The 15,928-nt window shown below is 36.3% G+C and overlaps 1 protein-coding gene and 1 non-coding gene across 3 annotated transcripts; both read left to right on the top strand.

The window, feature by feature from the left end:
- Nucleotides 1-2,964: 2,964 nt before the first annotated feature.
- Nucleotides 2,965-6,406, top strand: LOC110920891 (clathrin light chain 1). 2 transcript variants are annotated; one of them, XM_022165113.2, is made up of 3 exons: nucleotides 2,965-3,297; nucleotides 5,615-5,768; nucleotides 5,851-6,406. In XM_022165113.2, the coding sequence occupies exons 1-3, from the start codon at nucleotides 3,074-3,076 to the stop codon at nucleotides 6,235-6,237; spliced, it is 765 nt and encodes a 254-aa protein (XP_022020805.1). In that variant the 5' UTR covers nucleotides 2,965-3,073; the 3' UTR covers nucleotides 6,238-6,406. The 2 variants fall into 2 exon arrangements, with proteins under 2 accessions (XP_022020805.1, XP_022020806.2); XM_022165114.2 differs by lacking the exon at nucleotides 2,965-3,297 and adding an exon at nucleotides 3,778-3,889.
- A 1,083-nt stretch (nucleotides 6,407-7,489) lies between these two features.
- On the top strand, nucleotides 7,490-7,561 carry TRNAQ-UUG. The gene has a single exon. It is a non-coding gene; the product is annotated as a tRNA-Gln (tRNA).
- The last annotated feature ends 8,367 nt before the right edge of the window (nucleotides 7,562-15,928 follow it).

The following is a 15,928-nucleotide window of genomic DNA, read 5'->3' on the forward strand; positions in this document are numbered from 1 at the left end:
CCGATCGGTTGGGTCAACAAAGTCAAAGGATTTTAATGAAATGCAGTGATGTGCAGAGGATCGGACAGGTGTCTGATCGGTTAGCCAGTCAACAAAGTCAAGGTGTTTAATGAAATGCAGTGTGATGCAATGATTCGGCTTGCTGACCGATCGGTTGGGATGGCCGATCGGTTGGTGCTGGCCGATCGGTTAGTCTGGCCGATCGGTTGGTGACAAACTTTTCAGCAAAATCGGCCACAAAAACTCAGATTTCTCTCAAACGGCTTGGAATTTTGACCTGAAAATTTGTAGGGTTATAGATCAGCTAATTTCGCACAACATATCAAAAAATCAGCCAATTTGAACCGTAAAAACCCTGTCAATTTTGCAAAATTCAGTGTAAAACGTGAAGAACAAGAAAGATATGAAGAATTTGACAAATCTAGATGATTTTGACTCTGAATCTGATCAAATCTTGTACGAATCTGTGCGTTTGATCTTCGCAACCGAGCACCTGCTCTGATACCACTTTATCGGCTTTGACTAATGTGCGGAATCCATTTGATCAAACTACAAATATACGACAAAGTATTCAACTCTAAAATGTTGTCTGGTCCTTCATTTATCAGATATGAAAGCATAAAGGTGCCTCTGAAAGTCAGACTGACATGAGTTCTCCAGAGAGTCAAAATGGCAAAAGTTTTTAAAACTAAGGCTTCTATTTATAGGCACAAGGTATAAGGATTTATCCTTATTTACAAGATTGCCACCTTGTCCTTTTTACTACATTATGAATAATAAAGCCTTGATTTCTTCAGTTTCTGCTACGATTTGCATTGACGGAGGCGATAGACATTACTACACCAACATATATATATATATATATATATGATCAAGTTCAAGGGAAAACCACCCCCAGTTGCGAGAACCATGAGAACTACTCCTAACCACTAACATATTGACACCTGATTCTCTAGTTTACTTTTTGTAAAGGCCTAAAGGGGTATTTTGTAAATGTACATCTCACTTAAACCAATGTATGTCAGATTTCATTCTCATCATCTCTCTCCATTTTCAAAAACCTAGATCTTATTCTCTCTCTATTTTATCATATCTCCCCTGTACATTCAAAAGCCCACACAATTTCATCTCTCGCTAGTACATTCAAAATCCCAAACAAATCATCTTCTTCATAAAAACAACAGCGGACGCAGATCACCACATCCTCATTGCTAAACATACAAAACATGATAAAATAAGAATTGAAAATGTTTTTAAAAAATATATCAATGTTTTGTCATCATGAGGGTTAAAGAGAAACAAAGAATGTTAACCAGAAATGAAGGCGAGATAAAGTTGTCCACATCAGTTTGTCAAATTTTCTTTAAAATATTTTGAATTTTATGGGGTGTATATAGAAAATTGAAAAATTCAAAAACATTTCAAAATTTGAAAAAGTACAAAAACATGAAAAAGAAAAGTCAAAGGAGTTATAGCGTGAAAAGAGCAAATGATAGTACATTAATAGATAATAATGACATGCTAGAGAAATGAACAGCTAAAAAGTGATAAACGGTCTCACTGATGATATGCCAATGGGTTTTTACACAATTAGTAGATTTTTTTCGAGATATAAAGTAAATCAAAACTTCTTAATATGTGAGTAACATCTCTCGGATATATGGACTTAATACTCTGAAATTTCGTTTGAGAGATTGCCTGATTCTGAGATATTAGGTCTTTATACAAAATTGATGTCTGGGGTGTTATACAAGATCTTCTGATTTTGCGTTAGCAATGGCCTAGATCTTGTAGAATACTTTCGCATTAAAGTCGAAAAATTGCACAAAACTGAAAATGTCGAAAGATATTACAATTGCAGTAAAAGATTCAAAATGGAACTCCACTTTAAGTCGAGCCTTCATTTCTTTGTCAGAACAATGGATCTAACTTAAGCTCTCAAGGTCTTGCACTAACCCAGAGACAAATATCGATTAGGTATATTCACCAGTAACACTGAATCTAGGGAATCTTGATGAGAGTATATTCTGAGGTGGGACACACAATTAAGTTAGTTCCTAAAAACATCTAATCTCATATCTTGAAAAAATTGAAGTTTGTATAGAAATTTAAGTGGATCAATATACTGACAATCTAGGTGAATTGTTTAAAACTTAAAGTTTAAGTAGATCAACGGTGTTAGTGATTTTTCTGAAAACTGATATGATCCATTGTCACAAACTCAACAAAAATATGTCTGTAAATATGTTGTACATAGTTGTTATTCATTTCAGATAAAATCAAAAAGATTTTTGTTGTGTTTTAGCATAAAGTTTTTAAAATACAAAAAGATTATATTTCACTTTATTTTCGGCAACCAATGTTGGAAATCTGAATTTCAAAATCTAAAGAGTAAATTGCCAAATCATCCCTGAGGTTTGGGTATGTTTGTCATTTTCATCCAAAACAACTTTTGTACCATATAGTCCTTCACTTTTGAGATTTTTTGCCATTTTCATCCAAACGTCTGACTTTTTTTTTTGCTAAAATCGTCCCTGAGGTTTCGAATTTTTTGTCATTTTCATCTAAATGTTTGATAGAAAAAGTAAAGCAAATTAGACGTTTAGATGAAAATGGCAAAAAATCACAAAAGTGAAGGACTATATAATATAAAAAAGTTGTTTTTGATGAAAATGACAAACTTGCCCAAACCTCAAGGACGATTTTGGATAGTGAAATATGGTATCCGATCGGATATCTGAATACGGATTCGGATAGTGAAATATGGTATCCGAAAATTTCGGATATCCGCATATGATCGGATGGTTCTGCTGGTGACACGATAATACTCCGATGGCCCGTCAGTGATCCAAATTTGTTAAAAAAACTATTGAATTGAAGGAAAGTAAATATTTGAACAAAACGATAAGGAGCAAATTAGTACCATCTCAAATTTCGATTTCCTTTCTTGTAATTTTTTTGGAGAAAAGGCAAAATAATTTACTTGGAAGTTGGAACTCAAGAAGAGAGACGAGTGAGTATATAAACCAAGATCAGCATTACAGCCCGGATTCTGACAGGAAACAACAGAGAGATGTCATTCGAAGATCCATACACCGTAGACGCATCATCAGATCCGTTCGGATTCGCTGATCCCGACCCCAACACTTACTCTCTTCCGATCTCCAACGGTAATGGCACTCACGCCTACAATATCGGAGACGATACTGACGGAATCTTCACCTCCGACGGTCCACTGCTTCCGCCTCCGACTGAAATGAAACGCGACGAAGGTTTCGCTCTTCGTGAATGGCGCCGGTGAGGTTCAATCTGCACTTGATCTTGTTCAATTTCTTACAGACCGTCTATTGTATATGTTTATATCTATATCTAGTAGTATTGCTACCGGATCTGCTATTGTGTAAATGCTGTGTTGCGATTAGCAAAACAATTGAACGATCATTTGGCAATTGGTTACAGATTGAATTATGTGTAATTTGAATTTTGCTTTTAGGTTAAGGAAGAGTAGTAGATCTATGGAGTTTACTGGATAATAAGTGTTTGTTTTACGTTTGTTTGATGTGAATTGTCAAGTTTGTTTGTTAGAGTGGACTCATGATTTTTCATTTATTTGTGCCTAGTTTTGTTACTCATCTTAAGTTACCTTTTCTGGATCGTGTAGTATAGACCGGTTTGAAGATCATTGCTATTGTATAGATGACGCCCCGCTTACGGTATGCGCATATAATATTATAATGTATATATGTGTGGGCGCTCGGGGGGCAAAAGTGAAAGTGCACTAATTTTAACGTTATTTTACTACTTTCATGAAAATAACGTTAAAAGAGGGGATGGTTAATCATGCATCATGTGGTGGCGACGAAGGTTTTGCTCTTCGTGAATGGCGCCGGTGAGGTTCAATCTGCACTTGATCTTGTTCAATTTCTTACAGACCGTCTATTGTATATGTTTATGTCTATATCTAGTAGTATTGCTACCGGATCTGCTATTGTGTAAATTCTGTGTTGCGATTAGCAAAACAATTGAACGATCATTTGGCAGTTGGTTACAGATTGAATTATGTGTAATTTGAATTTTGCGTTTAGGTTAAGGAAGAGTAGTAGATCTATGGAGTTTACTGGATAATAAGTGTTTGTTTTACGTTTGTTTGTTGTGAATTGTCAAGTTTGTTTGTTAGAGTGGACTCATGATTATTCATTTATTTGTGCCTAGTTTTGTTACTCATCTTAAGTTACCTTTTCTGGATCGTGTAGTATAGACCGGTTTGAAGATCATTGCTATTGTATAGATGCTGTGTTATTGATCTTTGCTTTTAGGTTAAGGAAGAGTCAGTTATTAAAGGCGCTAGGCGCACTCAAGGGGCATAGGTCGCGCCTGGGGCCTAGGCGCAACGCGCAAAAAAAACAAGGGCCTGATAAAAATAAAGCGCATAATGAAAAAACAATTAAAAATACATTATGTATTAGAAAAAGAATACTATTCTTTAAATAAAGTAAACAAAATCTATTATATAACACTTCATATCATTTATTTAGTACCAAAAGTTCTAAAATATTAGTGTATTAGTGTAGAAAAGTAGTTTTCCTTAGATAAAAGTACGGATCTGCCTAGAATCTTGCTGGAATTTTTTGGCCGGAAACTCTCCGGAATCTAGGAATCTCGCCGGAATGTGCACCTGAACCATCACCTGGAGAATTAAAGCGCAATTTCCTCGACTTAAGGCGTAACTGCCTCGCCTCGCCTGAAAAATGGGCCTAGGCGCAAGAGGCGATGGCTTTTAACAACTATGGGAAGAGTAGATCTGTTGAGTTTTCCAGATCATAAGCTTTCATTTTAAAGGTGTTTAGTGTGAATTGCAAAATTTGTTTGTTAAAGTGGAATGAAAACTGTATTCGATTTACACTGAGTGTTTCATCTTTAGGCTTCGTTCAATCTCTTGATCTGGATTAAGGAATTAGGAATGAGAATCCGAAGAAATTTAAGGGCGTTATGTTAAATAGACATCATAATCCATATGATCTTTACTCCAAGTGATATGGTTCTGGTCAATGTTTTAAATCTTGATATTTCATAGGACCAAATAGATATATTAATATTCAGCTATTATCTTAAGAAGTCCTTTTCAGGTATTTTAATAGGTGTTTAGATGTCGCTATTTTATGTTTATTTATTTAACATTGTTACAAACTTTAGGGGTTGTTTGTTTACCTCTTAATGAGGCTCTTTAATGGTTTAGACCTCTTACTGGTTCAGCACTTAATGGTTCAGACCGTTTGTTTCACGAGAAGATGTCTGAATGGTTCAGACATTTGCCTCTGATAGGTTAAGATTTATACAGAGTCTGAATGATTAAGACCTCTAATCTGAATTGGTGAGACATTTGCCTCTGAAGGGTTAAGCATTATACAGGCTCCTAATGGTTCAGACCTCTTACTGGTTCAGCACTTAAATGTTGTGTAAGTGTGCGGAAAAAGAGAGCGATCTATTGTCTGATCTTTATTGTGTTATGATAGCCTCAAATGATTATCTTGAACCTCTTGGGGATAACAAGGTGGTTGCAAACTTGCTGAGCAAGAAATGTGTTTAAGCATGCAATTTTGTGTTTCTTGTGCAGACTAAACGCAATTCGCTTGGCGGAGAAGGAAAACCAGGAGAAAGAATTACGAACTCAGATTATGGAAGAAGGCGAAATGTACAAACGAGCTTTCCATGAGAAAAGACTTCAGAACACCGAGACTAACAAGCTTACCAATAGAGAAGGAGAAAAGGTAATTCAGGTTTAAAAAAACGCGTGATTAAATGATCGCGCCAAATTATTATGGTCAATATACTAAATCTTGTTTGAAACAGTTATATGTAGCAAAGCAAGAGAAGTTTCACAAAGAAGCCGATAAACAGTACTGGAAAGCAATAGCGGAGCTCGTTCCTCGTGAGGTCCCGAACATCGAGAAACGAGGCAAGAAGGATAAAGACAAGAAACCATCGATCGAAGTCATTCAGGGACCCAAACCCGGAAAACCAACTGATCTCTCGAGGCTGCGACAGATTCTGGTGAAGCTGAAGCAAACACCGCCAGCACACATGGTCCCTCCACCGCCACCACCCGCCAAGGCTTCCCAAGATACAAAGGATGCAGCAACACCAACACCAACGCCTGCCGAAACTGTATCTGCTAAAGATGATGCCACCAGTGGAACCGCGGTTGCCCAACCTGTCATCGCCATTGCTGCCACTTGATCTGGTTGGTGTAAATGACTGTATACGTTTCTTGTCATATTTGATTGTTTACAGAAATGTTTTGTTGTGTTTGCGGGACAATCTGGTTGTATTGTTTTTGTTACGATGGTTCTGAGAGCTGATTCTATTATTCATTTTGTTTTAATATGAACAATAATTTCTTTTAACATGTGGTTCTGTTGTAAGTATTTTGTCATTAGATTGGCATTCATACGTAACTATAAAATCTGTTAAAGTAATACTTTACAAAAAAACAAAATGACAAAGTAGTTATTTCATTAAGACTTATGCCAGCCGTGGCTAACGATACTGTTAAGTCGATTGTTTTGAAAAGTGGATCGGTTGGTTTTTTTCTACTCGCATCAACCGATAAACCAAGCTAGCTAATAATGTAACATGGCTTCTTTCCTGCATGTGATTTCTAATAATAAGTTAATAACTAGAGTAAATTACAAGTTTTGTTCTTTATGTATGTATCAAATTGCAGGCGGTGTCCTTTGACTTCAAAATTGACTAGTTTTGTTCTTAACGTTTCAAAATCCTGTACGTTATGTCCTTTACGCCAAATCCAGTTAGATGTTTTTGTTAAAATTGGTCATGTGCCTTGCACATAAGGGCATTCTTGTCATTTCACCTTCCATGGGCTATTTTGCAACAAACACAGAATAACATATAAATGAGATTAAAATGGATTACTTGAAGCGGGAGCTGGGATGACCACCAACAATTTACAACAATCACAAGGTTGAACATGGGTCAAAGCCCAAGTCAACGCATTTGTTGAAATTTCTCTTGATGCTTTCTCAGCAATAAGCACAACTCTTTCTGCTACGTGATCTTTAACTCTACTACTGCCTTTTCATCATTTTCCAATAAAACCAACAAAAAAAAAAAAAAAAAAAAAAAAAAACTACAGTTTGACTATGTGTGCCCCAAAACAGCAAGATTTGCCCAAAATTAACAAACCACTATTTCTTCAAATCATTGAACACCCACCACCACCCCACAACCTTCACCGCCACCACCCAAATCAACACAAGCAAAGTTATCACAGAAACTAAAATAAAGGAGGATTGTTCTCGGATTCAAAACGAACTACCGATGCATAAAGAACCACCGCCGCACCCACCCCTTCACCCACCGTCGCCTCTAACCCACCACAATCAATCAACCACCCACCACCACTAAACCCACCATCAGAAACTCTTATACTTTTTATAAGAGTTTAAAAGACAGGCTGTTAACACAAATCGGTTCTATGGTGTAGTGGTTAGCACTCTGGACTTTGAATCCAGCGACCTGGGTTCGACTCCCGGTAGGACCTTTTTATTTTTATTTTTTTACCATTTTCTGACTTGTATTCATTTAAGTCTTTGTTAACATCACAAACATGAATATGGCTTACCTCTTGGATTATAAACAGGTCTGCTGAAGGATTGTAGTTGTTACAAGAATTGATAGATCCTCATCTAACACTCTTTTGCATTTGCGTATAACCCATTGAAACCGACTTAACTCGAAGCAAATGTATCTGTTTGAGATCTATATCATGAGTCGGTATATGGTTTTAAAATTATATGGAACTTGGAACAATCATGTAAGTTGAATTAGCTATTATTATTTTTTTTTACTTTAGTTATTATTGAAATATACCATTACATTGATGTGTTATAATAACTAATAAACCATCTTTATTGTTCTATTTTTGTTTAAACAATGTTATGATTAGAAAAAAAATTGGTCAAAACTAGTTGGTACAACCGACCCAATTAGATCATACATTTTTGTAACATGACACCAGTTAAATATCTTGAATCGCTTGGCCGTTAACTCAACAAAAGTTTAATAATTAATTTTTAGATGCACTTTATACTCCTCAACATGGTCCGTCATATCAATGAACAAGACTGGAGATGACTACGGTAGTTAGATTGTGATGTAGACTAATCAAGCATGTATCGGTGTATTCAAGCTTTATTATAGTTTGTCTACAGTTACTTGACAACTACGCTAGTTAGATTGTGATATAGATTAAATAAGTACATATTTGCGTGTTGAACTATTTATTATTGTTTGTCTAAAATTAGTTTTTTCCTTCGAAGAAATCTAAAGCTAAGTCCCACATAATTTATTTTCACTTGTTTTTGTTTGGTTTTATATGGCTTGTAAATTCTGAAATATATCCCGTCTCACGAAAGTCATTAATAGTGACATTGAAAGTTCAATTCTTATTTATATTGGTAAGGATTTAGCGAGGTGTATGATAGGAATAGAATCGAACAAGAAGAATCGTAAGAGAGGGAAAGCTCAATTCATTATCCAGATGATTCTTACAACCGATACAACGACTCATATACCGACTCAACTGTGACTCAACTACCCTAACCATTTATATACAATCAAGTCCCTGAACTAATACCAAAACAACATATAGTCCCTCTACACAATTACTATTTTGCCCTTTAACATGTAACAATACTTCCATCTTTAAAAAATTCTTGTCCTCAAGAATTGATATCAAAATCCGGAAATCTAGCAATGAACTTTGAAGCAATCACCCAAGTAGCATCATGTAGGGGTAAATCTTTCCACTGTACCAAAAATTTAACCACCGATCTTTGCCCCTGCCTCGCCAGCTTCCTATCAAGGATTGCAAAAGGCTGCAACCCTGTTGTTTCTGCAGTGGGCAATTGTATTTGATGTGCAGGTGGACCATAGGCCTGCTTTAACAAAGATACATGAAAAGTAGGGTGAACTTGGGATCCAGCTGGAAGATCCAATGTATAAGCTGCTGTACCAATTCTCTTTATAATAAAAAATGGCCCGTAATACTTTTGAGACAACTTAGAGTATTTATGTGTTCTTAATGAAGTCTGCACATGAGGCTGCAACTTTAAGTAGACCCAATCACCTACTTTGAATTGTCTTTCACTTCTTTGTTGGTGCACTACGTCTTATATCGAGTCTAGTTGTGTATTGGTTAGACATGGCACGAAATCCTAGGAATATGTGTTAAACAGGGTTTCGCTTATGTGACATTAGGATGGTTTCGCTTTTGTGTCAAAGGATAGTTCCGCTTATATGTCAGTATTGTAGTTCCGCTTATACGTACATGTTCGTATAAGCGAAACCTGGTGAACTATATATAGGTGGTCATTCAAGCGAAACTATGAAGTAGTTGTAGGTGTTCTCTTCCGGTGAGCCACGAAGTGATGCCGAAGTGTTGTCAGGGCTTGTACTTGTTATCAAGATCAATACAACAACAGTTAAAAGTGAATCTAGCTGAAATTGCACCAGAACATTAGTTTCCGCCTCTTGTTTTGGATAGGAATTCTTCTGATCGACTCAAACAGGGCCGAAAACGATCCTACAAGTGGTATCAGAGCTCAGGAGGAAGAGTTCTTGCCATTTCAGCTGCATTTATTCTGTTTTTCTACACCTTCTTCAAAATTTTAAAATTTTTCACGGTAAAACCAGCTCAATTTCACACACACCACTCGGAATCATGCACTAATAAACCCTTGAAAGTTTCAAAGCTAAAATCAACCTAGAACTTAGGATTTTCAAGGTTTCGCTTTTATGGACTCGTGCAAAAAGTGACGTCATCAGTGGTTTCGCTCCAAAAACCATCTAGTTCCGCTCTTGTGTCACATAATTGAGAGGTTTCGCTCCAAACATCAGCTAGTTTCGCTCCAAGGGACATAGTTGTTTCGCTCTTGTGAACATATTGACCTAGTTCCGCTTTTGTGACAACTCTGAGGTTCCGCTCATAATACGCTTAAAGGTTCCGCTCATAGGATATCCTGTAGTTCCGCTCATCTAAACAATCTGGTTTCGCTCATCTGGTCAAACCTGGTTTCGCTTTTCTGTACATCCAGTGGTTTCGCTTATAGTGACAACAAAGGTTTCGCTTTTGTGAACAACTTTGCCTAAGCTTGGAAATTTGTGAACTTTGGACAATCGAACAATGGACAACGAATTCTATAACGCCTTTGCTAGTCCGATCACAATGACTCAGGATTCTTTGCTTGAGAACGAAACCAGAACGTCTCAGAAACCACCTAAACTCATGGATATTGATGATTATAATGCGTGGTCTGAACGGTTTGGAAACTGGGTTGAGGCTTATCACTTAGACGCGTGGGAACACACTGAAGAACCATATGTTAGGCCCACAAGAAATAATACTCAGTTAACACTTAGAGAAATGAGTACGGAGGATAAAAAGAAATACAGAGATGAGAAACTGATGGTGAGTCTGCTTCAGCAAGCGATAAAAGAAGATATCTTGATACTGCTTCAACATGATGGAACTGCTTATTCTATCTGGACAGAATTGGAAGCAAAATTTGTTGGAAGTGATGATATGCTCAAAAACAAAATGTCTCTCATGAAGAAAGAATTTGATTTATTCCGTGGTTTGAAATCTGAAAACACCAAGCAAATAATTGATAGATATTGTAATTTGGTGAGAAATATGACAAAACTTGGAATTAAGAAAGATACTGACGAATTGATTGAAAAACTTGCAGATGCGCTACCATATGAGACTTGGGGAACGTTTCTGATGATGCTGAGATCCAACAGAAAAGACTATAAAAATATGACACTGGGAGATTTCATCAAACACCTGGAAGCTCAAGAGACGGAGCAAAGGAAGATTGCCAGGATGAAGAACTATGATGGAGAACAGGACATCAGATTGTATTACAAAAGTGGTGTTACTGGAACGACAAATCATTCTCCAAAAATTGAAACTGCGTTCAGTGTTAAAGACTCTTCTGAAAAGAAATCTTCCCAGGGATCAAGCAGCACAAGATTTTCATCATTCGATCCAAACATTTCTGCAACAAAGAATGGGAGAAAACTTCAATGCAATATTGTATTAAATCTTGAAAGTGATCAAGATTATTCTGAAGAAGTTGCCAAAAATCAAATGTCTTTGTTGGGAATGATTTTAGAATCTTATAGTAGTTTTGTGGCCGGAAAGATCGGTAATCCAATGCTCACGAAAGAGGATTACGATCAAATTGATGCGGAAGAAATGGAATTGATGGACATTAAATGGTGCATGGCTAGTGTGATGCGACGAGCTGAGAAATTTAAACAAATTACGGGAAGAGATGATTTTCGTGATGCAAATGTTTCAACTTTAGGCTTTGATAAATCTAAAGTCACATGTTTTCGTTGCAGGGAAAATGGGCATTTCAAGAGAGAGTGCAAAAATCGTGAAGCTACTGGAGCCCAGAATCCTTTTGGAAACAACGATTATCACAAAAGGCGATTTATCATCAAGTCACACCACCAGCACCGCATCAGGCACAAACTGCACATGGGAGAGATGTGATTGACGGGTCAAAAAGAGTATGTCTAGGCAAATATGACAACTTTACCTGGGATAAATATCTTCCATCAAACAGCAAAGTGTGTTTGGCAGAACAAGATGATGAAAAATTGGCTGAAGGTTTTTGTTGGGACAATTTTTGCTCAGATCAAGAACTCATGGCCAAAGAGATGTCCAAAAACACCTCAAATGTTAAAGCTTTCATTGCAAATGCTTATGATTTGAAATGTGCTAAAAAATGCAGGAAAGTCATGGAAGCAGCTGAAGCAAGACGAAGAAAGCTTGAAGAAGAGGAAGAAGAGGAAGAGAGATTAAAAGCTGAAGCTGAAGCTGAGAAAAAGAGAAGAGCTGAATTCTTACGATCAAATAGAACAGTCAAAGAGGTTCCTGAATTTGAAGTCAAAATTGATGCTGAACCTGTCAAAGTTCCTGAAAAGTGCATGAATTGTGATTCTTTAATAAAGCAGAACAATGAGTTGCCGCATAATATAAACAGATTGAAAGAATCCTATGATACAATGAACAGAGAAATCAACAAGTATACTGATTCAAACGGAGAACAAGTTGTGGCAATGAATACACTGAAGATAGCTTACCTAAGACAGCTTGATGATGCCAATTTTCATATAAAGAAATGTGCTGATCTGGAGTTGGAGTTAGCAACACAAAAGATAGAAACTGAGAAAGTTAAAAAGTTATTAGAAAGTTACTCATGTTCTACTTTTGTTGTTGACAGGATTTATCCGGTTGTGGAGGAATTAAAGACGTTTGAAGAAGTGAAGACGTCCGAAGAAAAGAAATCTGTGACAAAAGACGAAGAAAAGGTGAAGACTTCTGGTAAGAAATAAAGTGTGGTCTACAATAGATGTCCGCCCCCGGTCGAAAATGGATATTCACATCGAAATCCAAATTCCGAAAAGGCAATAAACTTACAATGGGAGTCTGGGCCGTCGGATAACTTGCCAGAAAATATTGATGTCACATACACGTCATCCGACACTGATCATGAGTCAAAGTTGATAAAAAGTGTGGTCGATCAGGTGTTAGATAAAGATGACAGTGAGGAGTCAAACATGGAGTACAAACCCGAGTCAAAGTCTGAGTTTGATACGTCAAAGCCAACAATCAAAAAGGACAAACGGGTTTATGACAAACAATTTTTGCTATCAAAATCTAATTTGAATGATGAATCATTCAAAGTGGCATATACTTTGAAAGATTCTGACAAATTATATTCTAATGATGCTTTTCCAATAAGAAGTGTCAGATTTGAAATGATTCAAAAGGTTTTCAAAATAACAGAAATTAATATTTCTGAAATAAAAGATTTAAATCTTATCGGAAAACCTAAACAATACACTTCAAGAGATCAACAAAGAATTAACAAGAAAATGGGTTACAATTGTGGTTATAGTTTCCGAAAGAAACCAAACCATAATCGTAATTTCAAAAAGAAAGGATTAGGATTTAATCAATCAAAAAATTATAAAAATGAAAAAGTTTATAAACCAAAAACTGTGTTTGTTTCAGGGAAAACGACAAAAGCTGAGAAAGAACAATCATTCAGAAAACAGACAAATCAGGAATTCCTTGCCAAGAAGCAAGAAGAGTTGAAGAAGGATGATGTTCCAAAGAAGATTGAAAAGAGAACCTGTTTTCAGTGTAAAACTGTTGGTCATGTTGCTAGAAATTGTCCGAAGACATTCAAGCCAAAACAGGAAGTCTCTGGTAAAATGAAAGAAAAGGTTGTTGAGAAAACTGAACTTTAAACCCGAAAGTTTACTGGCTTTGAAAATTCAACTTTTGAAAAAGGAGAATGTTCAAAGAGTGCTTTAAAAATAAAAGAAAATGTAAAAAATCAAAAATGGGTTGTGAAAGGTTCAGGTAACCAGTCTGGTGATGAATCTGATTCCACAAAATCAGAGTAGCCACGTGTTGAGAAAAAGGTTGAAAGAAAAGTTCCAACTATGAACGATGAAAATTTTCCACCGTTGCGTGCTGAAAATTTTATGAAGAAAGTTGGAAATGTTGAAATTTCAAATCAATTTTATTCTGACAAGAAGAAATTTGATGTTGAAAAAACTTTCAATGGAAATGTGAAACACATTTTTGGCAAAATGGTCAATGGTAAGGCCAAAGGTGTTAAAGAATTTTATGCTGCCAAAAGAGGGGTTCACAAGTCCATTAAAAGTAAAGATGAAGAAAATGTTGTTACACCCAAGGAAGGTCAGGCTTGGGTGGATATATTTTTCAAAGAGTAAAAACCTGACTTGCCGGAGATCCCAAGTTGGTAATCGTGGATCATGATTCGGCATCATTCTTTATCATGTTTCTTAATTTGTGATTGAGAAGTTTTGCAGGACTTGCCGGAACTCCCAGGTTTGTAAGCGAGGAGTAGGAATCGGCACCTTGAGAATTCAACCAACAGATGGTAATTGGTTGAAAAACAAGTTTGAAATGCTTAATTGTTAAACCTTCAAGTGGTATGTATGATTGTTGTTTTTACAAGTGGTTCAGAATTTGAACCAGATTGATCCTACAAGTGATCCTACAAGTGGTTAATCAAGGTCATTAAATTGAACTTGAATTAACTATCATTCATTAAAATTGGCAAACAATGTGATGATTTGATCCCCAATTTTACAAGAGGTAAAATCAACAAAACTTATTTTCCGGAAAAACCATTTTGATTAAAACAAACTTAAGTGTTTTGAAATCATTATGGGAAAATAGTTTATTGAGAGGGGGAGTTCTGATTGTTTAAGACAAACGAATGGAGAATTGAAGCGATTCAATATCAGTTGTCATGTTCTATACAGTTTGTTTTCAATTTCGTTAAATGTTTTTGAATTTTAGGGGGAGTAATTTTCAGAAAATCCAAAAACATTAGAAAATTTGAAAAAGTTAAAAACATGATAAAACTGAAAATGAGTTTTTGTTGCATAAAAGAGGAAATGATAGCACATCAGTGGACTATCACAACACGCTAAAGAAATGTAAAGTCAAAATGTGATAAACGATCTTACTGTGGATGTGTCAGTAGGTTTTCGCACATTTAGTAAACTGAGACGAGATATAAATCTAAATTCAAACTTGCTTATTCTGTGGGTTAACAAAACTGCTTGGATATATAGGTAACCTCTGAAATCTTGTTTGAAAGGTCCCTTATTCTGAGATACTAGGTCTTTATGCTCAGTGATATCTGGGGTATTATCCCGGGACTTCTGCTGTATGGAAATACTGACCTAGTCCCCGGATAATGCTTTCCGCTAATGCTTGAAACACAGCATCGCCCTCAGCAAGCTGATGAAACAATAAAATTGATAGTCGCTGCTGTTGTAATAAAAGATCCTCTAAAAGGGACACACCGAAAGTCGAAGCTGTCATCTCTTTGCGTATACGGAAGTATCGACCTGAGCTCTCACGGCCCTCGCACATAACCCCTTTACAGATATCAGTTGTGGTATACTCACCTGTAAGACTGAATATTGGGATCTGGATACGGGAGTATATTCAAGTAGTGGGACATACGGATAAGTTTAAGTATCTAAGACACTAATTGTGTATCTCCAAACAGTTGAAAAATTGTGTGAAAATTTAAGTGGACAAACATACTGACAATCTAAGTAAATTGTTTAGAGCTTAAAATGAAATCTAGCTTAACGGTGTTGTTGATATGTCTCAGAAACTGATATGATCCTCTTGCATGAACTCACAAAAATATTGTTTGTAAATATTTCATTTCTGTATTTTTCTTGAATTTACAAGTGGTGTCAGTTACTTTCTTTCAGAAAATTCAAAAAGATTTTCGACGACTGATGTTGAGAAGCTGATTTTCAAAGTTCTAAGTGCTAAACATGAAGAACAGGTTTGGGAGAGAGTATGTGAAGATGTTAAGTTTGATTGATAAGAGCCAGTAAAAGTTCTTGAATGTAAAATCATTATTGTAGTTTCTTGCAAAAGTTTCTAAAGTTTGAAAGGTTTAATTTTTAAAGAAACTTATGTGTGGGAAGAGATTGTACAGGTAAATGTATGCAAAGTGACAATCCTGTGCTGGAATAGAGCCAGGTATCGATTTTGGGATGAATCGTGAAGCTGTAAATTCCAGACTACGATCCCAGCAGATTGAGAGGGGGAGTCTGAAGACACCATGTCAACATTCGAGAGAGAGGAGTTTGTTGATGATGAAGAAAGAGAATGAGGATTCTTGAAATGACAAATACTTCAGAGGAAGATCGAAGACTGATAAAGACTGTAGATTGACAATCGAAGACTCGACACTGAAGACTCCGTCAACATCCGAGGGGGAGTTTGTTGGTGCACTACGTCTGTCGACTACGTCTTATA

This window comes from Helianthus annuus, chromosome 17 (assembly GCF_002127325.2).
Source record: "Helianthus annuus cultivar XRQ/B chromosome 17, HanXRQr2.0-SUNRISE, whole genome shotgun sequence".
Lineage (NCBI taxonomy): Eukaryota > Viridiplantae > Streptophyta > Magnoliopsida > Asterales > Asteraceae > Helianthus > Helianthus annuus.

Excerpts from the sequence above, each read along its gene's own strand:
- LOC110920891 (XM_022165113.2), top strand. The coding sequence starts at position 3,074 with ATGTCATTCGAAGATCCATACACCGTAGACGCATCATCAGATCCGTTC. Across the intron at positions 3,298-5,614 it reads GCTCTTCGTGAATGGCGCCG|ACTAAACGCAATTCGCTTGG; the intron begins GTGAGGTTCAAT and ends TTTCTTGTGCAG. Across the intron at positions 5,769-5,850 it reads CCAATAGAGAAGGAGAAAAG|TTATATGTAGCAAAGCAAGA; the intron begins GTAATTCAGGTT and ends TGTTTGAAACAG.